This window comes from Sus scrofa, chromosome 8, assembly GCF_054392235.1.
Source record: "Sus scrofa isolate SSC_HxYL_T2T_F1_AM1 chromosome 8, Sscrofa_HxYL_maternal_Yorkshire_Landrace_v2.0, whole genome shotgun sequence".
Taxonomy (NCBI): Eukaryota; Metazoa; Chordata; class Mammalia; order Artiodactyla; family Suidae; genus Sus; species Sus scrofa.
The window spans coordinates 1809786-1832767 of record NC_139390.1 but is presented as its reverse complement, the minus strand read 5'-3'; the positions used below and the strand labels follow the sequence as shown (position 1 = coordinate 1832767).

Genomic DNA, 22982 nt, shown 5'->3' with positions numbered 1-22982 from the left:
AGATCCTGCATTGCTGTGGCTGTGGTGTAGGCCGGCAGCTGTGGCTCCAATTCGACTCCTAGCCTGGGAACCTCCATATGCCTCGAATGCAGCCCTAAAAAGACAAAAAAAAAAAAAAAAAAAAATTTCAACACAATAAGTTCAATAGATTCACAGAAGAGAAGTCATCTCAGAACCTGAGAGGATGGTCAAGCTACACAGATTTGGCGGCTGTACTGATGTGAGCGAGGACCCTGTTATTCCAAGAACAAGGGTTTGTTTCCAGTATGAAGTGTCAGCGGGTCAGAATCTTCAGACCCAGTCGAATCTTTACGAAGATTCCAGGTCTCTCTTTCCCCGTGAACTTACGAGCACACTGGACAATGAGGAATAAGCTATTGGAAAGGGCTCGGAAAACGGTAACCGAAGACAAAACTAAGCCCACAGAGGAAAATGCAGCTACCTGGAAACTTCCTCAGTTTAAGCATGTGTAAGTCCGTATCTTCCCGTTCCTCATGCACAGTAAGTTCCGTCTGAAGACAAAGCGGCTAAGAGGGGTCTGTGATCCAGGAGAGAGGACAACACGCATGCAGATAACGTGAGAAGCACTCTTACAGGAGAGCTGCAGACGCACTTTGGGCGAACAGGGGAGAAAGGTCACTCCTGGCTGCAGCCTTTTCCGGAATCACTTCCCATGGGCTCGGCGTGGCCGAAGGGGTCAGAACCTGCTGAGCTGCCCGCCCTTGGAAAAGGATGGGATTTGGCTAAGTGGAGCCTCTGCATAAGTAAAGATGGGTGAAGCCTCGACAGCACACGGGAGAGCAGGTGAGAGAGGCTGGCGGTGACCTTTCAAGCTTGTTTCGTTAGTCACCCACTCTTGGCAGGAACTGGCCCCTAAGTCCTAGTCCTTGACCTTCCCCAAGGTCTGCTCTAAGCAGCAGCTGATTGGATAGGCCCAGATAGTTCGAGGTCACGGACTGGTCACGGCTGGTGGCAGCTGCTTTCAGGGGCCGACTTTCCAGCCAGGTGGGTTTTACTGAGATGGTTAGGATGAGCTGGGGAGGGGAGGAAGACGGGACCTGACATTGAATTGCTGCCCATCCCCCCAAAGAAGCCAATGACGAGAGCATCTGAGTCAGCCCAGGCTGCAGACCCACCACAGCGCCAAGGGTGTGTAAACGGGCTACACCTGTGCGGCGCGGGATTCCGGCGGAGCACCATTCCCAGCTGCAAGCCCAACAGGAGCGCTGAGCATAAACCCGCTTCTCAGACCTAGTTTAGGAACCACCTGCATCTGGATCACCTGGTGAAAACGTCGTTTCCTCAGCTTCACTGCAGAATCAGGATCTGGGGGTGGGAGCCGGGGAGCTGCACCTCGGCAGGTTCCCCAGGGGGATCACTGCCCGAGCTCTTCGTTTGTACAAAGAACTTTCCAGTCCCTTGGCTGCTGTAATGAACTTTTACACCCTCCAGATCACCTCTTTGAACCCATCAAGATAAACTGAAATGTTCACTGTCCAAAAAAAAAAAAAAAGGAAAGAAAATACCACCTCATTTCTCGTTTCTGGGGGAAAAGTAAATAAATCTTACAATATGTTCAGTTATTTTTAAAAGTTTTCCCAGCTGCGTTCACTTTATCTTTCTCACATACAAAAGCCCACGGCAGCCACCGCGGGGCCTGGGTCCTCGCGTGGAAACCGCGTGTGTCTCACAGGACGGTCAGCAAATGGCTCCTGAGGACGCGGCGAACACGGTCCCCTCCAGAGACCAGAGAGAGTGACTGTAGGCCTTGGACGTGGCCGCACAGGGGGCCTGGGCGAAGCTGCCCAGGGTGGCAGTGCAGCCCCGGCAGAGGCGGGCGGTCGTCAGTCCCCGCCGTCATCAGCAGCTTCGGGGGACAGGGCCTGAGCCGACGCCCGTGCCGGGGGCAGGGGTGAGAGGCCAGCTCAGAGCCGCAGCAGCCGCTCCCCTGTGGGGGCCATGTGAGACTTACCGGTCCTGTCCCCCCCGTGGCCTCGCCGCACGGGGACCATGGAGGGCTTGGCCGGAATCACGGCCCCACAAATGGCAGTGGCTACTCATCAGAGACGGCGACACCCAAACCGACAGGTCCGTTGTCATCCTCACTGGCGACAGATGCCTTGAACCTGGCCCGCCGACCCGCACGGGTCCACTTTTGCACAGCATGAGCTTCAAAATCCCGCCCTTGAGGGGTGCCCCCCGGGAAAAAGTCAATGACCTCAGATTCCCTGATGGGCAGAGAGAAGAGACGGAGCTCCTCCGAGGACCCGATCTTCGTGTTTGGCCCGAAGGCCGGGCTTGGTGACCGGGAGCGTGCCCCCGACCCCAGCCGTGACCTCAGCCCTGGACACCGCTGCCAAGCCTCTGTGGAAGCCACCTCAGCCTCCCACCCCAGGGCCCCAGGGCCTTTGGGGAACCGGCATCGTCCACCATTGGGTGTTTTCACAGAGAAGCAGCACAGTATGTTCACTTTTATCTTAATAATACATCAGCGTGGCCCACAGAAAACGTAGAAGTGTAGTCCTTACAAAGACAAGTGTTCCTCTGCTCCATTTCTGCCCATCCCTGTTTTCTGGACAAAACATCTCAGCTCTTTGTTGTAGTATTTATGTCAATTACTTACACGCTTTTTACCAAGGGATCTGTGATAAGCGTCCACCCTAGGAGTTCCCACTGTGGCCCAGCAGGTTAAGGATCTGGTGTTGCTGCAGCTGTGGTGTAGGTGGAAGCTGCAGATCAGATGTGACCCCTGACCCAGGAACCTCCATGTGCCATGGTGCAGCCATGAAAGAATCCACCACAGAAATAGGATCAGTCCTGTGGACAAAGATGCAGCCAGAGGCGTCCACCCCACTGGTGTTTATAGTTACAAGAGCACGGGATGTGACGTCTATTAGGGCTTCTGAGTAAATGAAGGCACCGGTGTGCAAGCAGAGCTTAAGCAGCCAGATATATTGAAACAACACGGCAAGACATAAGTTAACACACCTTACGGAAATTACAGAATAAAAGGCTGGCATTCCCGTCATGGCTCTGAGGTAACGAGGTAACTTCCACATGCCATGGTTGCAGCCCTAAAAAAAAAAAAAAATATATATATATATATATACACACACATATATATAGAGGGAGAGAATAAAACGCTGAGAGAGATTATATTTGGACAGTGACTGATATTAAAGGCAAATTTTTCAGTGGGTTCTCTTCTTTTCTTTTGCTTTTTCAGGGCCACACTTGGAGGTTGCCAGGTAGGGGCTGAATTGGAGCGATAGCTGCTGGCCTACACCACCCACAGCCACAGCAACGCCAGATCCGAGCTGAGTCTGTGAGCTACACCACAGCTCACGGCAGTGCCAGATCCTTAACCCACTGAGTGAGGCTGGGGATCAAATCCACTCCTCACGGACACTAGTCGAGCTCGTTACCACTGAGCCACAAGGGGAACTCCCCATTTCAAAATTCTCCTTAACAAATATACATTTGCTTAAAATCAGAAATGTTCAATCTGTTAAATTACCACGCAGATTTTTACAAAAATCCTTACCTAGATTTGCCTCAGGCAAGGCTCTCTCACTGGTCGTGGAGACGCTCAACGCAGGCAAGCTTACGCAGAAAAAGAGAAGAGAAAAAGGAAAAGCAAGAGAAGCGGGTTACCGGTTCCCGCAGCTGCTCCCCTGGGGTGCAGCCCACCCCTCCCGCCCTGGCCCTCTCTGCGGGCCCTCTTCCTCCCAGCGGCCGGCTCCCCACCGGGGACTGGCCAGGTCCTCCCCACGTCCCCCAGATCGTCCACGGCAGGGGCAGCGGTGGCCCTGTGTGCGCGGAGAGGAGGCCGCCTGGAAGGACTCGGAACGTCAACAGGCGGTGGCTCCTGTGTTTTACCAGGAGCGCCAGTGCTTTCCACACCTGGTAACCTATTTACTGAGCAGGGAGCAGGGCCCGGGCCCAAAATTTGCCCTTCAGTCCCCAGGAGCTGGGAACTCCTGCCGTTTCCATCCCGCTGAACTCAAGGCCCCAGACCCGAGACAACCGGGTGCACGGCCTGGGGTGGGGCCGTCCTCCGGACGCCGGCTCCGGGCTGCCGCGCCCCAGACTGCAGCGAGCACGTGGGAAAAGCAACTTCTTCAGCCCTGACGCAACCCGCACCTCGGGAAGCACGTCTGGGGCAGGGGGCTTTGGGGGACACGCGGCCCTCGCGAGAGCACCGCGGAGCCAGGCGCTGGCGGCGAGGTCCCGCACCCGGCCAGCGACGGCGTCACCGCCCCGAGACCAAGTGCTTGCCGGTCGGCTAAAGTCACCGAGGTTCCCACCGCGTAGGTGGCAAGAGATTCCCCAGCCAGCCAGCCAGCGGAGGCAGGGTCACAGGTCGCGGCAAGGGGTGGCGGGGGAACACCCTGCTCCTCTCTCAACCGGTTCTCACTCGGGCAGGGCGCCGCAGCTTGAAGGCCACGCCTCTCACGAGGCGGTGCCCGCCCCTCCCGGCGTCCGCCCCGCCCCGGGCCCCGCCCAGCGTCCGCCCCCGCCCTGGGCGCGCAGAGTCCCACTCACAGGCCGCTGTCCGCACACTGAGTCTGGGTGAGCCCCCGCTGACCTCGGGTCTCTTGGGACGGACGGTCGCCCAGTAGGCAGGCAGAATCGTAGTCAGAGGCCTGGGAGCCGTCAAGCCGATGTAAACAGGTCCGACCCTCTAACCCACGGGGGTCTAAGGGACGCCCAGCTGCGCCCCACCCCAGGAGCAGAGGAGCACAGGAGGAGGCCTCCCAGGCCAGAAGCAGGGCCCTGGGTGCAGACACTGCTGGCCGCTGCCCAGGCCCACTCTCCTGCCCTCTCCGCGGCTCACGGAGGGCTCCGGCTTCCCACCTGGCGTCCACACAAAGGTTTCTGGGAGTCACAAGCCCCGAGCGGCCTCCTCTTCAAGCCAGCTTTAGTGCAAAGACAATTTAGGTACGAATGGAGAAAAATCTACACATTCATAAGGCACGTGTTACGCGAGGTGTCATAGGTGTTTATTGCAATTCACAGGCAGGGTGAGGCCCCGAGCACGTGTTCTCTGGAGGCGCAGGGCTCCCGAGAGGTGCACGGCGCCCTTGGGGTGCACGCTCCCTGGCACACGTGCTCCCTGGTGCTGCCTGGCCAGGGGTCACAGTCTGGAGAGCTGCTCTTCATTGTCGCTGGGGCCCGTGCTGATGCAGCCCTGCAACACAAGCGAGAGGCGGTCAGTAGCCTTTCGGACGCCAGGTGCTTGTCTGCCCAAGTGCACGCAGGGGCTGGGGTGCCCCCTTGAAGGCAGGCAAAACCCTTAAATGGTTCCTCTGTGCGCTTCACAGGAGCACAGGTACAGCCCAGGGGTGCTGTGTCCCCATGCTCCAGCCCGACTCTGGGCTCCCTGCGGGAGGGCGCCTGTGCACGCGGTGGGGTGGGCTGGGGACCACGGCCAGCTCTCAGAGGACATGTGGTCACACACTCTGAGAGCTGCCACCACCTAAGGCTTGGGATTATACTGAAAAAGAGGGATGAGAATTTAGCGGACAGGAGTTGCCATCGTGGCTCAGGGGAAACGAATCCGGCTAGTAGGCTACTATCCGAGAAGATACAGGTTCCATCCCTGGGCTCGTGGGTTAAGAATCCAGTGTTGCCTTGAGCGGTGGTGTAGGTCACGGATGTGGCTCGGATCCCAGGCTGCTGTGGCTGTGGTTCCCTAGCCTGGGAACCTCCACGTGCAGAGGGTGCGGCCCCGAAACACAGAGGCAGCAAGGATGACAAGGCGATCTCTGCCCTTACCCCCCGAGTGAGGAGCCGGTGGAACAGGCTTCTCCTTCGTCTGGGGACTGGCAGGTGAGCGTCCTCTTCCGGGTCTTCCGCCTCTGCCTCCTCGATCTCACTTTCGTTGATGTCCTTGAAACATTCTGACTCGATCATCTGAAGCCACACACAAGTGGACACACAAGTGGCAGAGAGGCCACCCCAGTGCCCACCCTCGTCTCCTGCTTCCTCGCCTCTGCTGGGGGTAAGTCACTTGGCCTCCACGCCTAAGCCCCATAGCAGGTAACTCCCAGGGGAGCCCTGGCGCCAGCCGGCCCTGCTCAGGGGCAGGACTCCGGCAGCAGGCATGCGTCAGGGCCCAGAGGGCCACCTCCTCCCACCTCCTGAGATGGGACCAGGGGCCACTGCCACGCAATCCTACCTCCAACCATGGGCCTGCATGGCACATGCCACACACATGCACACACACACACGTGCATGCACACACACACACAGATGTGTGTAAAACGGCTCGGAAGATGTTTTAAAGCGGAAACTGTCCGTTCTACACACAAGGTGTCCTTTGGTCCTAACCAGCTGCCCTGCTGTGTTACCTGCCAAGGGCAGTACCTCATTCTGCCAGGGGATGGAGACACAGCCCGTGACAAACTCTCGGTAGAAGGCGGCGTCCGTGCTGTCCAGGTAGACGCCTTTCACCGAGGAGAACTGCTCAATGTCAAAGACGTTCTTACAATAAACGGCCTGCGGCTGTCACCAGGAACAGAGAGCCAGCTGAGAGGAGGCCCTGCACGTCCTGAAGCAGCAGCTGATGCCCGAGCACCTCCACGGCCCCCCTCTTGGCCAGACGCTTCTAACGGCTGCTCAGGGACCCTCAGAGCAGCAGGCCCTGCCCGTCTGCTCCAGCGCACCCCCTCCTGCCCACAAGCCTCCTGGGACCCCCAGCCTCCTTCTCCCTGCAGGGCAATGGCCACGGCAGAGGCGGGGGTAGAGCGGCGGCTGGGTGCTCTCTGGAAACGGCGCAGAGAAGGTGGGGCCATGGGCTGCGGACCACCACCCTGCCTCCAACCCTCGGCCCTTCCCCGCAGCACCTGCCCCCTGCTCCCCCGCATCTGCGCTCCTCTGGTGGCCAACCTGCCGCCCCTGCGCTGGACAAAGCCTGTGCCTGCAGCCCCGGCTGGTACTGCCCCGCTCAGGGGCCAGGAGTCGGGCCAGCAGGTGGGTGTGTCCAATCTGGGCCACCTCTGGGGCGGGACTGTACATGCTCCGAGTGCCAGAGCTAGTGCACAACACTGTCAGTCCCCAGGCCACGGGTCAGAGAGCAGCTGTCATCGGCTGCCTGTCACCACAGAAAGTGAAATGGAAGCCAAGGGACGGCCGGGCCGCAAGAGGTAGTGTGGGAAGATGGGGGGGCGTGCTGGGAACCAGGACCACGTGGTCCTGCGTCTGCCTGAAAAACTGTTTCGGGGATGTGCTGGCATGGGTGCCCGGCTGCTCCTTGGCGACAGACTTACATCAGGGCAGAAAGGGGGCTCTAACATGGTGGCCTCCAGCCTCCTGAAGTTGATGTCCTTGAACACGGGGTGACGCTTGACTTCAGCCACACCTTCTCCCTTGCAGCCCAGACGCTGCTTGGGGTCCTTGGTGAGTAACTGTGGAAGACCAGATATAAGTCGATTTGAGCTCCAAGGATAAAAATCTCCATAACCAGGAATTCCCGTCATGGCTCAGTGGTTCGCGAACCCGACTAGCATCCATGAGGACACAGGTTCGATCTCCGGGCTCACTCAGTGGGTTAAGGATCCTGCATTGCCATGAGCTATGGTGTGGGGTTATAGATGCGGCTTGGATCCCATATTGCTATGGCTGTGGCGTAGGCCAGCGGCTACAGCTGATTGGACCCCTAGCCTGGGAACCTCTGTATGCCACAGGTTAGGCCCTAAAAAGTCAAAAAGACCAAAAAAATAAAATAAAATAAAAAACTTCCATAACCATAGTCACAGAACGGGGTGTGTGTGTGTGTGTGTGTGTGTGTGTGTGTGCGCGCAAAGAGCAGTTCCATCGACACCAGCAAAGTCACTTGAATGTCAATGCATCGACCAAACTTCATTACTTCAGATTTTACAGACTCAGAATATGTTATGCTTCAAAAAGGAGTTTGAAAACTAAAATTTTGCCTTTGAGCTATCAATAAATAAGGAGTTGGCTAAGTAAACCCTTAAGAAAAGTTTGATGATGTAAAAATCAGGGGAATTTTTTAAAGAAACAGTTTGGGACTTCAGAGACACTGCTCTCAAGGCAGGTTACACTGCTAATTAGAAACCACCTATTAATTTAAAAGATCACTAAGGACCTCAGATGAGACAAAAATTTAGCAAACCTAGTTCTAAAAATTGAATATTCTTTAAATTAACAGGAAGCATTTCTTTCAAAAGTATTCCTTCCTTATGTGTTCACATGGGCGGCCCCAGACCCCGCAGCAGCCGAGCGAGCCCTGCAGTGAAGCAAGTTTCCGACGTTTTGGTCCGGACGTATATGTCATGTTTACACTATAGCACAGTCTATTAAGTGTGCCACAGCATTAGGTCTAAAAATGTGCACACTTCACTTTAAAATAACGCTGCTGGGGAAAAAAAAAGCGACAACAGATTTGCCTGACACAAGGTGTCACAAACCTTTAAGTTGTAAAAAACACACCATCTGCAGAGCGCGGTAAAACTGAGCTGCCAAAAATTCAAATGGGGTCTTCCTCCACAATTACCCACCACGAAGCAACCCAGCAGGCGCCGCCTCCCGCCCGGAGGGGACTCCGGCTTCTTCTTACCTGCTCTGCCACACCAGGCCTGAGGGTCCCACCTGACTCGCTGCAAAGCCCTGGCCCTCTCCTGCACGTCTGTCCCACCCGGACCCGCCTCCCCGCCCTGCGCCCTGCGGAGCCGTCTCCCACCCCCTCGACTGTTTTGCTTCCTGTCAACTCTGAGAGCACTGGGGTTGGCGGTAGAAGGGGCGGGGTCGTTGTCCTCTGCCTCGCAGCTGCCCAAGGGGCTTAGGACAGAGCCCGTCCCGTGGGGAAGCTCAATAAATCCTTGCTGAACGCCAACGAGTCTGAAAACGTGCTCAGAAAACCCTGTACTGGCTTAAGAGCAGCAGTGACCAGGAGGCAGGGATCACAGGGCAGAGAGGAAAGCCTCTCTGCTGCAAAGGGGGGCTGCATGCAGGTCGTCTCCCGCTGAGTTTCCCGTGGAGTCGGCCAGCTCCGAACAAGGACCCAGCCCCCTCCCCTGGCAGCGGCGCCTCTGGAGAGAGCACGCGGCGACGTCCGAAACCCGAGGGGACGCGCTGGCCTTCGTGTTGGGAGAGGCCCTCTCGGTGGCGGGTCAGAAGCGGGCAGCTAGAAACTGAGCCCCCGCCCCTGCCCGCCCGCCCCGCCCCCAGCAGAGGCCCCGCCCCCGCCAAGCCCCGCCCCGCCGCCAGCCTCGCCCCCGCCCCGCCGCCAGCCGCGACCCACCAGGCTGCAGATGGCCTTGGCCTCCTGCGAGAACTTCTCCGAGTACTTCTCCGCCTCCTTCCTCACTCTCCGCTCCACTTCGTCCCGTCTCACCTTCTCCTTGAACTTTTTGAAGGGAGAATGTCCCTGGATCATCTCATAGATGAGGCAGCCAAGTCCCCACCAATCCGGGCTGAAGGTATAGTTTTCATTATTGAGAACTTCTGGAGCTACAGGACAAAGACAGGAAATTTAAATTAAGTTAAATTTTGGTTTTAAATTTCCTTAGACTTACTTCCAAATAACACCTCACATTTGATATTTGCTACGACACGGCTGAACCCTGGACAGATCTAAAGCGAAAGAAGGCAGACACAAAAGGCCAAACAGTGTGTGACTCCGTTGACATGGAAAAGTCAGAATGGACAGGTCCACGGAGGCAGAGGGCAGACTCGGGGCTGCGGGTGGGGGGACGAGTTGGGTGACCGCTGACGGGCGCGGGGCTCTTTTCTGAGGTGATGACAGTGTTGTTTCTGAGTCACCTCTGAGTAGACCGAAAGCCTGAGAACCGTCCAGGGACACTGGCCACCTATTCCCGGCAGAGCCACGACCCCCAGTGGCGGGGACAGCAGCAAAGTGGCCGCGGGGTGTGCGTGCAGGGCTCAGCACAGGCCCTCGGGCTCTCTCTGGTGGGGCTGGCCCAGAGCCGCGAGGTCCTCCCTCTGGAGCTGACTGCAGGCCTCGACCCCTTCAGCAAGGCTTGAGAGCATCTTGGATGGTTGCACAAGGGGTGAGAGACCAGTGTGCCGGCAAGACGGGCAGCCCGGGGCACGACCTCCAAGGCCTGTGCTTCCCGGCAGCGGGTCGGGACTGGCCTCCAGGTACCTTCACCCGTTGTTTCTCTGTGGCCTGAGGCCGGGGTGGAGGCTCGCTGGAGAGGCCTTCTACCTACCCATGTACCCCAAGGTTCCGACTCTTCCGTGAACCGTCTTGTCTTCCGGGATCTGCACGGCTAAGCCAAGATCTGAAATCCGGATGTGGCCTGCAGGCGGTCAAACACATTACACAGTCACGGGGGGGCCCGCCACTTTAACGACAAAAAAATGGGAAAAAACTCTGGGTGGAAATGACAGCAATTCCTACTTAGAAACATTTAAATCTAAAGTTACATGTGACTTTTACACATTTAGTAAAACCCCACACAGTGCACTCAGTTCTACCACCAGCCCCGCTACTGATCAGGAGGCTTTTAACCCCACAAACACTGGATAAGACAGAGCATTACGTTTATTATTTGGCTTCCCTATAACCACCAGACACATAGAGAAAACTATAATGGAATACAAATCAACTTCACAACAAGCCCTTCCTGCCCCACCACCGGTAGGCTTACATACGGGGACAACAACTAATCAGTTATATGGAGTTTTTCTCGGATGAACAAATGGTAATGGAATCAGGAAAATCAGAAATAAAATGAAGGAACTTGGATTAAACAACTGTGCTATGTGTGAATACTTTTATGGAGGAAGTTTAATAGTAAATTCCTTGTGAAAATAACAAATCATAGAAAACATTCTTTTGCGTGTCTGGAAAGATGAAGCAACCTGTTCAAAGAAAGACAGTGTCCCACTTACGCCCCATTGTGTCCCAGGAGGAAATGAATGAATAACCAATAAATATTTGAGGAACATTCAAAACCTCTACCACACCCTCCAAGGCACAGAGAGGGTTTTTTTGTTTTTGTTTTTCTTTTTTTCTTTTTTTTGGTCACATTTGCAGCATGCAGAAGTTTCTGCGCCAGGGACAGAACCCTCGCCAAAGAAGTGACCTGAGCAGCTGCAATGACAATGCAGAGCTTTAACTGCTAGGCCACTAGGGAACTCCAGTTATGCAGCTTTTATGTACTTATGTCTAAGTAGGTGCATGTGGTGAGATTTTATGCATCCTTAGTATTTTTTTTTTTTTTTTTGTCTTTTTGCTATTTCTTTGGGCCGCTCCCACGGCATATGGAGGTTCCCAGGCTAGGGGTCGAATCGGAGCTGTAGCCACCGGCCTACAACAGAGCCACAGCAACGCGGGATCCGAGCCGCGTCTGCAACCTACACCACAGCTCATGGCAATGCCGGATCGTTGACCCACTAAGCAAGGGCAGGGACCGAACCCGCAACCTCATGGTTCCTAGTCGGATTCCCTAACCACTGCGCCACGACGGGAACTCCTAGTATTTTTTTTTAATATAAAAAAGTGATTTTTTTTTTTTAAGACTTTGAGGTGAAAAGTAAAAGTACTGACAAACTGACGAAGACTCAAAGCTTGCGAGCAGGGGCGCACGCAGGTGTGGCACCTTGGCAAGGAACTGGAGACATCTGGCAAGAGTGCGCGTGTATCGAGCCTTGGAATCCATCCCAAGGAAAACAACAAGACAGAGGAGGTGACACGTGCACAGGGCTGTGTGCTTCAGCAAAGGCCTGGGGACAGCCAACCACCCCTCGGTGGGGAGCAGGCAGATCTAGGTGGGTCTCCCGCAGGCAGCCAGACACAAAACCCCGGAAGAGCTCCACCTCGTGCTGAGAGGGAGCGCTGCTGAAAAAAAGCATTCCCCTCGTGGCTCAGCAGTTGGGAACCTGACTAGCATCCCTGAGGACGCAGGTTCCATTCCTGGACTTGCTCAGTGGGTTAAGGATCTGGCATTGCCATGAGCTCCGATGTAGGTCGCAGACGTGGCTCACATCCGGCGGTGCTATGGCTGTGGTATAGACCGGCAGCTACAGCTCCAATTCAACCCCCAGCCTGGGAACTTCCACATGCTGTGGGTGAAGGCCTGTAAAACAAAACAAAACAAAAAGAGCAACGTGAAAAAAACATAGCGTCATTATGTTACTGTCATTAGGAGAAAAAGAAAAGTTAATGGGAAATGGAAATATCGCTATGAATCCATGATGAGTATTTTCTTTAAAAAGCAGCAACAGACGATGACAGGATGGCAGACAGCAGGATCCTGAGTGAGGCTCATCTACTCCCACAAATACACTGAAAATGCAACTACACGTGGGACTCTGCGCAGGAAATTGGTGAAAAACTGACAACAGACCTCAAGATTCTGACAGAACAAGAAAAACATTACAAAAAGGAACAAGAGACTTTTCCTCTGTCTGCTGAACAGGTCCAGGAAGAACGGAAACAGGGCCACCACGCGCCCTCAGCACCCACACCGTGGCCTCCCAACGCCACTTCCCACACAGGACCCAGGCCTCGGGAGCAGTGGGTGATCCCAGGCCTCGGTCGGCCCAGGACGAGGTAATCCCGGAACCCCCCATCACGCCCGCTGGCCAGAGGTGGGACAGTGTGAACATGAAAAAGAATAACGACCCCAAAGGCCTGAAACATCTCAGTGCTTCCATCCTCAAGTTCATGGTGATACCACAACAGAGACGGGAAACCTCCCCGCCACCTCAGAGAGCGATGGGGAACTAACTCAGGCCTCTGACAGGAGTGCACGCCTTCCAGTGTCTCACCTGCTTCCCCTGAACAAGCCGGTGAGCAAATGCGGATGGAGCAAAGTTCCTTTTTACGAATGAACTCCAACGAAAAAGTCCAAAAGGAATGACAGCAGGAGAATATCCTCATTTTATAACCCCCGGAAAGGAAGTCTCGACACCCCGATCATGCAGTGAGAGGCGGGGGTGCGGACGCGAAGCCTGGTCGGAACACTCAAAACCACGGCCCAGCCTGAACACACTCGGCCACCCCACGCCTCCTGATGCGACAGTACAGGAGGACACCCCAAGGCTGCTCACCCACAAGCACACCTGGACCACCCCAGCCTCCACCTGATGACTGGCTTACAGGAAAACCCGGGGCTGCGAAGACGCTAAGTCCAGCCAAACCCAGAACAAATGTCTGTGCGCTAGACCGTCGGGGCTGCCAAAAGCACATGCCAGGGGCCTTAAACAACGGACATTTATTTCCTCGGAGGCTGGACATCCGAGATCAGGGTGTGGGCGAGGGCGCGGGCAGGGCTGGCCTCTCTCCTTGCCCGCAGATGGGCACCCTCTCCGTGGGTTTTCAGGCCTGTTTTCGCTCTGCGTGTCGGCGTCCTCATCTCCTGTTCCTGTCAGGGCACCTGCCAAACGGGCTTGCAGCCCACTGTCAAGCCCTCGTCTAACATGTATCAGACCCTTAAACACGTGCGCCATCCTGAGGGGCTGGGGGTCAGGTCTGCACCACACGAATTTCGGAAGGACACAGCTCGACACACAACACCTGCTTCGCCAGCAGGCAAAGGAAGGGAGGAGGAACCGATGAAGTTAAAAAAAGACCCAACAAGAAATCACCCAAAAGTAACAAGGACGTCACTGGACAGTCAATATGAAAACACGAAGGGGAGCTCCCTGATGACCTAGTGGTTAAGGCCCTGGTGTTGTCACTGCTGTGGTGGCTCAGGTGGCTTCTGTGGCTCGAGTTCTATCCCTGGCCTGGGAACTTCTGCAGGCAGTGGGCCTGGTCAAAAAAACAAACAAAAAAAACCAAAAAAACAAAACCCCAAAAAACCCAGTAATGTTTTTAGAATAAAACATAGAATGAATATTTTGTAGTATAGGCCAGAGTTCCTTAAGCAGAACACAAAAAGCACTAAATATAGCAGGAAAATAATTCCTAAACCGGAAGGTACTAAAATTAAGAATAAGTGGAATCTCTTCTTCCAACCAAGGGGGAGAAACAGAACCCGCTCTTCCGCTGAAAATAGTTCAAAACACGGTCACAACACACGGTTGGACACGGAGGCCACGGCGGCGGAGGAGCATGATGCGAGAGCAGAGAGACCGGGAGCCGGGGCCGCCTCCTCCCGCGCATGCTCCCCGCGAGCCATCTTCAGGGCCCGGCAGGGGGTGGGGGGGGGCCCGGCACGGGGTGGGGGGGGGCCCGGCACGGGGTGGGGGGGGGCCCGGGCACGGGGTGGGGGGGGGCCCGGCACGGGGTGGGGGGGGGCCCGGCACGGGGTGGGGGGGCCCAGGAGGAGCAGGCGGCTGCCAGGAAGACGCCGGCCAGCCCGTCGGTGGGGAAAGTCCTGCAGAGGGAGGTCCGGGAGACCTGCACTGACTTCCCTTGAGTCCTCTTTTCACAAAGGGACGGCTAGGAGTTCCTGCTGTGGCGCAGTGGGTTAAGAATCCGACTGCAGCGGCTCAGGTCACTGCAGAGGCTTAGGTTTGATCCCTGGTCCAGTGCAGTGGGTTAGAGGATCAGGTGTTGCAGCCTGGCATAGGTCACCGCTGCATCTCAGGTTGGATCCCTGACCCGGGAACTTTCATGCACCACAGCAGTCATTAAAAAAAAGAAAAAAAAACAAAAAAGGATTTTTTTGGTCTTTATGTTGAGGGCCTCACCCAAGGCATATGGAGATTCCCAGGCTAGGGGTCAAATCAGAGCTGTAGCGGCCGGTCTACACCACAGCCACATCAACACGGGATCCGAGCCTCATCTGCAACCTATACCACAGCTCATGGCAATGCTGATCCTTAACTTGCTGAGCAAGGCCAAGGATCAAACCTCCGTCTTCACGGACGCGAGTCAGGTTCATTTCCGCTGAGCCACAACGGGAACTTCCAGACAGGCGTTTGTTACCCCGAGAATGGGGTCGCTCCCTGCCCAGGACCACAGGGCACTCCCGTTGCCAGGGACAAGGCCGCCTGGGCTCCAAGGTGTGCCAAAGGGACACCACCAAGGGCAGCCAACCTCCAAGAGAGAATAAAGCAAAATGTGGGTGCAGAGCAAGAAGTGCGGGGGTGGGGGGGGGCAGTGCGCTTGCTTTTGCTTTAACGCGCTCCTAGGACTCAGCTACGGCACATCACGGCCTCTCTTCTTCCCGTGCGCAGAGGAGGGACGGAGATGCCGCTGTTTTATTTTCACAAGAACACACGCCAGGGCGTGTCTCTTGCTGTTGTTTCCATTCTGCACTAACTGGCTGAGCCCACATGAACTTTCTGCCCTGTCCCTCCTGGCAAAGCCTGCGCTCGCGACAGGAGACGCTCCCCACTCACCGCGGTCATCGAGGAGAATGTTCTCGGGCTTCAGGTCCCTGCAAAAGAAGGACGACAGCAGAAAAAGGTCAGTTACTCGGCACTGGGGTTCGTGAGCTCCCAGCAGGGGGACCCAAAGACACCTCCAGGCTCCGGGGATAAACGTCAGGTCAGGGTGGACCCTGCAGCCCGCAGACGCCAGGCTCTGCCTCTGAGCCGCTGGCGGGCGAGCGGCCTCCGCGACAGCAGGCTGCAGGCCACCACCCACAAATACCAAGAGCATTTATCAGGCTGCTCTGCAGCCACCGACCTTCCCGTCTGTTTCAGGAGAAAGAAGAGGGGGCACTGATTCACGCTCCTGTACCCCCACCCAAAATCTCCCCCCACGTGAAGCGCCAACAGAAGCAGCAGATTCCAGCTGGGGAAGAACAACGAACTCGGTTCCCCTGGCTTTCTTCACAGATGACACGACTCTCCCTGCAGAAAACCCTAAGGGATTCACATTAAAACTTCTAAGGCTGGAGTTCCCGTCGTGGCTCAGCAGTAACGAACCCGACTAGCATCCACCCAGACGCGGGTTCCATCCCTGGCTACAGCTCCGATTGGACCCTTAGTCTGAGAACCTCCATATGCTGCAGGTCGGGCCCTAAAAAGCAAAAAACAAAAACCAAAAAAACCCCAAAACTTCTAAAACTAATAAGAGTTAGGCAAGGACACAAATTCATTAAACAGAAATCAATGGAATTTCTATATCCTAGCAAAAAATAATCCACAATGAGACTAAGAAAACAACTGCATTTGAAACAACAACAAAAAGAATCAAACACTTAAGAATAAACTTAACCCATGGAGTTCCCGTCGTGGCGCAGTGGTTAACGAATCTGACACTGGGAACCATAAGGTTTCAGGTTCGGTCCCTGGCCTTGCTCAGGGGGTTAACGATCCGGCGTTGCCGTGAGCTGTGGTGTAGACTGCAGATGCGGCTCGGATCCCACGTTGCTGTGGCTCTGGCGTAGGCCGGTGGCTACAGCTCCGATTAGACCCCTAGCCTGGGAACCTCCATATGCCGAGGGAGCAGCCCAAGAAATGGCAAAAAGAAAAAAAAAAAAAAAAAGAATAAACTTAACCCAAAAAGTACAAGACTTACACACTGGAAAGTACCCGACGCTGCTGGGAGAAGTTAAGGCACATCTAAAGCAGAGACAGCCTGTGCTCAGAGCTTAGAAGGTGCGCGGCAGGGCAGTCGACATGTCCCTCATCCCCAAATTGACCTAATGATCCAATTTACTCTTTAGCAGGCAATACACACACTTTTTCAGAAACAGTCAAGCTGATCCTAACATTTACATGGAAATTCAAAGGACCCAGAATAGCCAAAATATCTTGAAAATAAAGAACAAAGTCAGAGGCTTCATACTTCCCCACTTCCAAACTTATTCCCGATGTACAGTAATCAAGACCCCTTGGAGCTGGGAGGGGCACAGACCAACGGGAGAGAGCTCAGGGCGCAGAAGGCACCCTGCCCCCTGTGGAGACTCCAGCCCCTGGCAACCACCTTTCAACCCTATTTCTATGTGTCTGACTTTTTTTTTTTTTTTTTTTTTTGATATCTCTGGTTCCTTTAGATGTACACCCAGAGGGGGACTGGTGGATCATATGGTGGTTCTATTTTTATTTTTATTTTTTTGCTTTTTAGGGCCGCACCTGCGGCATATGGAGGGTCCCAGGCTAGGGGTCAAATCGGAGCTACAGCTGCCAGCCTACCCCACAGCCACAGCCACGCCAGATCTGGGCCATACGTCTGCCCAACATCACAGCTCACGGCAACGCCAGATCCTTAACCCACTGACGATGCCCACTGAGCAAGGCATCCTCATGGATCCTAGTCGGGTTCATTACCACTGAGCCACGAAGGGAACTCCGAATTTTTAATTTTTTGAGGAACCTCTATACTGGTGGCAAGCGGTTTTTCCACGGTGGCAAAATGGAAAACATTTTCAGAAGCCAACTCTAAAATTTTCAGTCTTTTTGTCCTATCCACCTGTATATTTAGCATACATTGCTATGCAAATGCCTTACAATTTAGAAGAACTCACACTATCAAAATAACAGACAGCAAGCCCTGCCATGCCCAGGGAGCTGCCCACCAGCCCGGCTGGGAGCCCTCCTTGGTGGCTGGTCGCCGTCTCGCTGAGTGAACCACAGAGGAGAAGAGCAAACAGAAATGAAACACTCCAGAAAAATTACGTCTGGAATAAAAGCCCTCTAGGACGCTATGGCTTTGACTAACTTCTTAAGCTTCTCTCCAAACAAATAACAGATGCAGGCACAGCCGAGGGCCTGGCAGGCGACAGAAAGCCAGGGCAGGCTTGCCCCTTCCTTCCCACTCTCTACAAATGCTCTGCTCACTTTCTCCAGGATGCAAACACAGCTCTCGTCTCCCCAGGAAGCACCACCCTCCTCCCTGCTGGGGTCTGCTCAGCCACATCCCAGGCTGCAGCCTGAGTTCCAGCAAGCCTCCCCCACCAGGCCTGGGCCTAATGTTTTTATTCTATGGCCATACCCATGGCAAAAGGAAGTTCCCAGGCCTGGGCAATGCTGGATCCTTTAACCCACTGCACCTGCACCAGGTCGAACCTGCGTCTCCCCAGCGACTGGAGCCACTACAGTTGGATTCCTAACCCAGTGTACCACAGCGGGAGCTCCAGGCCTGGGCCGAATTTGAAGCACTCGTGCTGGAGAGACTTCTAGGCGCCCATAACATTTAACTGCTCACGAAATGTATGGGGCTCTTTGGTGGCAGGGGGGAGTCCTTGGCTGTGCTGGGGCATTGGCCTTGGTGCTTCCATGGAGGCCCCTTGAAAGCCCACGCCTGCCCCCGCCTCCAACTCCGCTCTCAAGGCAGCACCGCAGGCAGGAGTCTCTCCACTCTGAGTGTAACACGCTCTGCCCCAAGGAAGCTGCAAGCTCAGCCTGAGGCTCTCCTCTTGCCTTCAGACTCTGTTGCAACGGTAAAGCACTGATTTATTTTCCTTTTTTTCAGGGCCGCCCCGATGGCATGTGGAAGTTCCCAGGTTCAGGTCGAATCGGACCTACAGCTGCCGGCCCACACCACAGCCACAGCAACACGGGCTCCGAGCTGCGTGTGCAACCTACACCACAGCTCACGCAACGCCGGATCCTTAACCCGTTGAGTGGGGCCAGGGACTGGACCCGAATGCTCATGGACATTAGTCGGTGTGGTTACTGCTGAGCCATGAAGGGAGCTCCGAGAGTAAACCGATTGTACTGCAGTCTCTGTGCAAAAAGGAGGACCGCCGTTCCAGCACCTGGTCTGAGAAAGGCCGTCGAGCGGCTGTCTCTGGAAACAAGGAAGAGGACACAAAAACCTTTCCCAGAGGCCGCAAGCAGGCCCTCCTGTGGTGCGACGGGATCTGCGGTGTCTCTGCAGCGCCAGGACACAGATTCAACCCTGGCCTCACACTGTGGCCAAAACATAAAGAAATAAAAGGGGGAAGGGACAGACCATTAGAGCCTGAAAGCCACTGGTCATTCATTCAACAGACACTCAGTGGGCACCTCCTAGGGGCCGGTGTTGTAGACACAGTGGGGACAAGACAGCCTGGGTCCGGTTCCCCTTGCATGTGGGCTGACCCACGTTCCCCCTGCCCAGCCAGAGAGCCACCAGCCTCCATCAACAACTCACGCTGCAGCGGGGGGCGGGGGGGGGGAGAAAGCCCCTGACCCAGCCGTCCCTACAAGGCTCCAGGCCACGTGGACAGGAAAAGCGAGAAGCTGGTCCGAAGTGGACTGAGTAAGACAGAAGACGTCTCAGAAGCTTACCCAGGGTGACCAGCCCCCGGGTGTTGCCAAGCGGGTGCGGGGGTGCTGTCAGGGAGGGGCCTTCGGGGAAGGACATGGCACTAACTCTGAACCCTGAGCAGGGGATTCTCAGAATGAGGTGGGAGGGGCCGCGGGGAGGAAAGGCCTGCCTGGCCCCCAGGGTCCCGGACCAGCGATGACAAGATGGCATGACCACGGCAGACCCGCGCCACAGAAAGTGTTGTCATCAGCCTGGCGGTGGGGACTCGGGCCTGACTGGCAGCAGGGAGACAGTTCAGGGTTCCGCCTGCAAGCTGTCCCAAGGAAGACAAGATCTAAGCCACTGACCCTAGAAAAGAGTCAGCTGAGAAATATTCAGGAGGCGTCTGGTGACCAAATCCGGGGAGGACTGGAACTAGATGGGGAGGAAGAGGGCAGAGGAGAGAGAGACCCCGGGGGACCAAGGGGAAGCGCCAGGCCGGACATGCCCGCCAGGGACCGTGACAGACGTGGGGGCGGGAAGGGCTGGCGGGCAGAGCTCAGAGCCCAGACTCCAGCCTCTCAAGGGTGGGCGAGGGGCCACTGTCCCTAAAACTAAACCGTGATCACGCTCAACTAATCCCAGCTACGATGTTTAATAGTCTTCACTGAATTCTAAGATGGAAAAGGATTAAAATATTAAAGACATGTTATTTTGTTAGAACATATTTCACAATCCTTAGCAAAATGTCTACGAATCTTGGAAATGGGGTCTTCTCAGGCTTCGGAGAGTAGCAGGAGCACATGTGGTCCACGTGACAAGTTACACACGACTTACTAGAGACACGAGAGGGTTAAGCGGAAAACCACGGCCCGCCTCTGGTTTCCGAGCACGTGAGAATCGCTGCCAGGGCTTCCCGGCGGCCCTCCCGCCCAGGCCCTGAGCGCCAGCAGGAGCCCCGAGGCGCCCCGCACGCTGCGCCCTCACCTGTACACGATCCTCTCCCTGTGCAAGTCCCCGAGGCCGCAGCACAGCTCCGCGGCGTAGAAAACCGCCCTCCGCTCCTCGAAGCCGGGCTCGCCCAGGTTGTAGATGTGAAACTTCAAGTCGCCTCCGTTCATGATGGTCAGCACCAAGCACAGGGCCGCTCGCGTTTCGTAGGTGTAGCACAAGCTGACCTAAACACAGCAGCGTCCAAAGCCAGAATACAAAAACCTGCTCATTCACGGGGCATTTACTGTATTTGCTAACGACATGCACATGATCCGGAGTTCCCATTGTGGCTCAGCAAAAAGGAACCCGACTAGTGTCCATGAGGATGAGGGTTCGATCCCTGGCCTTGCTCAGGGGGTTACGGATCCAGTGTTGCCGGGAGCTGTGGTGTAGGTCACAGACGCGGCTCAAATCCCCAGTTGCTGTGGCCGTGGTGTAGGCCTGCAGCTTCCATCCTGGGAAGCTCCATATGCCACAGGTGCAGCCAAAAAATGCAAAAACAAAAACAAAAACAAAAACAAAAAACATCCATGCTAGATTTGTCCCGAGGACAGCAGTACCACACGCCTCAGGAAAGGGCACAGGGCATCAGCTGAGCCTCTGCCTGCCGAAGACCTTACGGCTGGTCCGGACCAGACGCTGGAAGGAGAGGACGTCCCGTGTCTAACGGGGTGACGGCAGCACTTCACCAAGTCCCCGAGGATCTTGACTGTCAAAGCCAGGTCGTTCAAAGCGCTACGGCCCTTGCAGAAGCCCACCTGGAGCCCGCAAGACACACCGCCAGCAGCGCAGGCCCTGTGCTGCACACGCCTCCAGCACTGGTGGAGGCGCAGTGGGCTTCCTGCGGGGCTTCTGCCTCTTCCAGCCGCGCCTGCAGCGTGTGGAAACGCCTGGGACAGGGATCGACTCTGAGGCATGGCTGCCGCAACTCTGGATCCTTCACCCACCGCACTGGGCAGGGCTCACACCCGCATGGTGGCAGACACAACGCCAGGTCCTTAACTCCGTGCACCACAGCGGGAACGCCTCTTATGATGTTTTTAATTTGAATTCCTCTGCACACGCAAACATAGGAATATGTCAAACATTTTAATGTACTTATTTTCCATTTGGACTCTCTTCTGTGAAGTGCCTGTTCAAGTTTTTGCCTACTTTCTATTGCTCTGTACGTCAATTTACACACACACACACACACACACACACACACTTCTCTCGATTTTGTTTGGGATTGCATTTAATTTCTCTAACCTACACCTTCACAGCACAGAGTTCGAAACCCATGAACATGGCACCCACCATTTACTAATTTTTTGTAGTAGCATTTTGTAGTTTCCAGTGCAGAAGTCTTACGTATTTCATTCGATTTTTCCCTAGATTTTTTTTGGCCACACTTGCAGAATGTGGAAGTTCCCAGACCAGGGACTGAACCCGGGCCACAGCAGTGACCCAAGCCACTGCATTAACAATGCTCCCTAACCCGCTGAACCACAAGGGAACTCCCTGGCTCCCTGGTTTCTGCCTAGATTTTGAGGTTTCTGATGCTACTGTAAATGGTTTCAATGAAAATTTTCTTTCTTTGCCTTCGTTTTTTAAAAAGTATAGTTGATTTACAATGTTCTGCCAGTTTCTGTTGTACAGCAAAGTGACCCACCCGGTCATATGCACCTATGTATACACACACACACACTTGCTCACACTAGCCTCCATCGTGTTCGAGCACAAGGGACTGGATGCAGTTCCCTGTGCTGCGCAGCAGGGCCCTCATGGTTCCTGTCAGATTCGCTCCCGCTGAGCCACCCCATCCAGATGGAATAGTTTGCACCCACCAACCCCGAACTCCCCGTCCGTCCCCTCCCTCCCCTCCCCTGCGGCAACCACGAGTCTGTTTTCCACGTCTGAGAGTCTGTTTCTGTTCTATAGATAGGTTCATTTGTGGCGAGTCGATTCCACATACAAGGGCTCTCCTATGGTATTTGTCTTTCTCTTTCCGACCTACTTCACGGAGTACGAGAGTCTCTACTTGCGGGCATGTTGCTGCAAATGGCATTATTTCGTCCTTTTTATAGCTGAGCGGATTCCACTGTGTGTGCATCACATCTTCTTAATCCGTCTCTCTGTCGACAGACACTGAGGTTGTCTCCATGTCTGGCACATACCTAAGTGCCACGAACATACGGGTGCATATGTGTTTTGATTATGGTTTTGTCCACAAATACACATTCAGGAGTGGGACTGCTGGGTCACGTGGTAGTTCTATACGTAGTTTCTGAGGTGCCTCCATACGGCTCTGCACAGTGGCTGCACCAGTTTCCATTCCCGCCAGCAGTGCAGGAGGCTTCCCGCTTCTCCACACCCCCTCCAGCATGTGCTATTTCTAGACTCATTCATCATGGCCATTTTGACCAGCGTGAGGTAGTACCTCATTATAGTTTTGATTTGCATTTCTCTAATAATTAGTGATGTTGAACATTTTTTTTCTTTTTTAAGGGCTGCTCCCGCGGCACACGGAGGTTCCCAGGCTAGGGGTTCAATTGGGGCTGTCGCCACCGGCCTTCGCCAGAGCCACAGCCATGCGGGATCTGAGCCGCCTCTGCAGCCAACACCACAGCTCACGGCTGCACCAGATCTGAGTCATGTCTGTGACGTACACCACAGCTCAGGGGAACGCCGGATCCTCAACCCACTGGGCCAGGCCAGGACTGAACCTGCATCCTCATGGCTGCTGGTCAGGTTCACTACCACTGAGCCACAGCGGGAACGCCCCCATCTTAAGACTCTGATGTCCTTTTTAACATTTTCATGTTTACCCTTTTGCTGTTCCTTGGGTTTATCATCACTTTCACGAATAGGGTTTTTCCCTTTTTGATCTGTGTGTTGGCTTATTTAAGCGATTACTTTCCAACTGTGATTTCCTCCATCCTGT

The 22982-nt window shown here is 54.9% G+C and overlaps 1 protein-coding gene across 18 annotated transcripts in view; it reads right to left on the bottom strand.

Annotated features, from left to right (window-relative positions):
* Positions 1 to 4981: 4981 nt before the first annotated feature.
* The window catches only part of GRK4 (G protein-coupled receptor kinase 4), a 53909-nt gene continuing 35908 nt past the window's right edge, over positions 4982 to 22982 (bottom strand). For 16 of the 18 annotated variants that reach the window (XM_005666504.4, XM_013978503.3, XM_084971289.1 and 13 more), the window contains 8 exons: positions 20054 to 20244; positions 15286 to 15323; positions 10197 to 10286; positions 9266 to 9474; positions 7272 to 7409; positions 6370 to 6507; positions 5779 to 5916; positions 4982 to 5191 (listed from right to left, as the gene is read on the bottom strand). In XM_005666504.4, the coding sequence (XP_005666561.1) occupies positions 5138 to 5191; positions 5779 to 5916; positions 6370 to 6507; positions 7272 to 7409; positions 9266 to 9474; positions 10197 to 10286; positions 15286 to 15323; positions 20054 to 20244 (996 nt within the window). In that variant the 3' untranslated portion in view covers positions 4982 to 5137. Of the gene's footprint in view, positions 5192 to 5778; positions 5917 to 6369; positions 6508 to 7271; positions 7410 to 9265; positions 9475 to 10196; positions 10287 to 15285; positions 15324 to 20053; positions 20400 to 22982 lie in introns of all 18 variants that reach the window. The other 2 variants (XM_084971300.1, XM_005666506.4) reach the window with 2 other exon arrangements.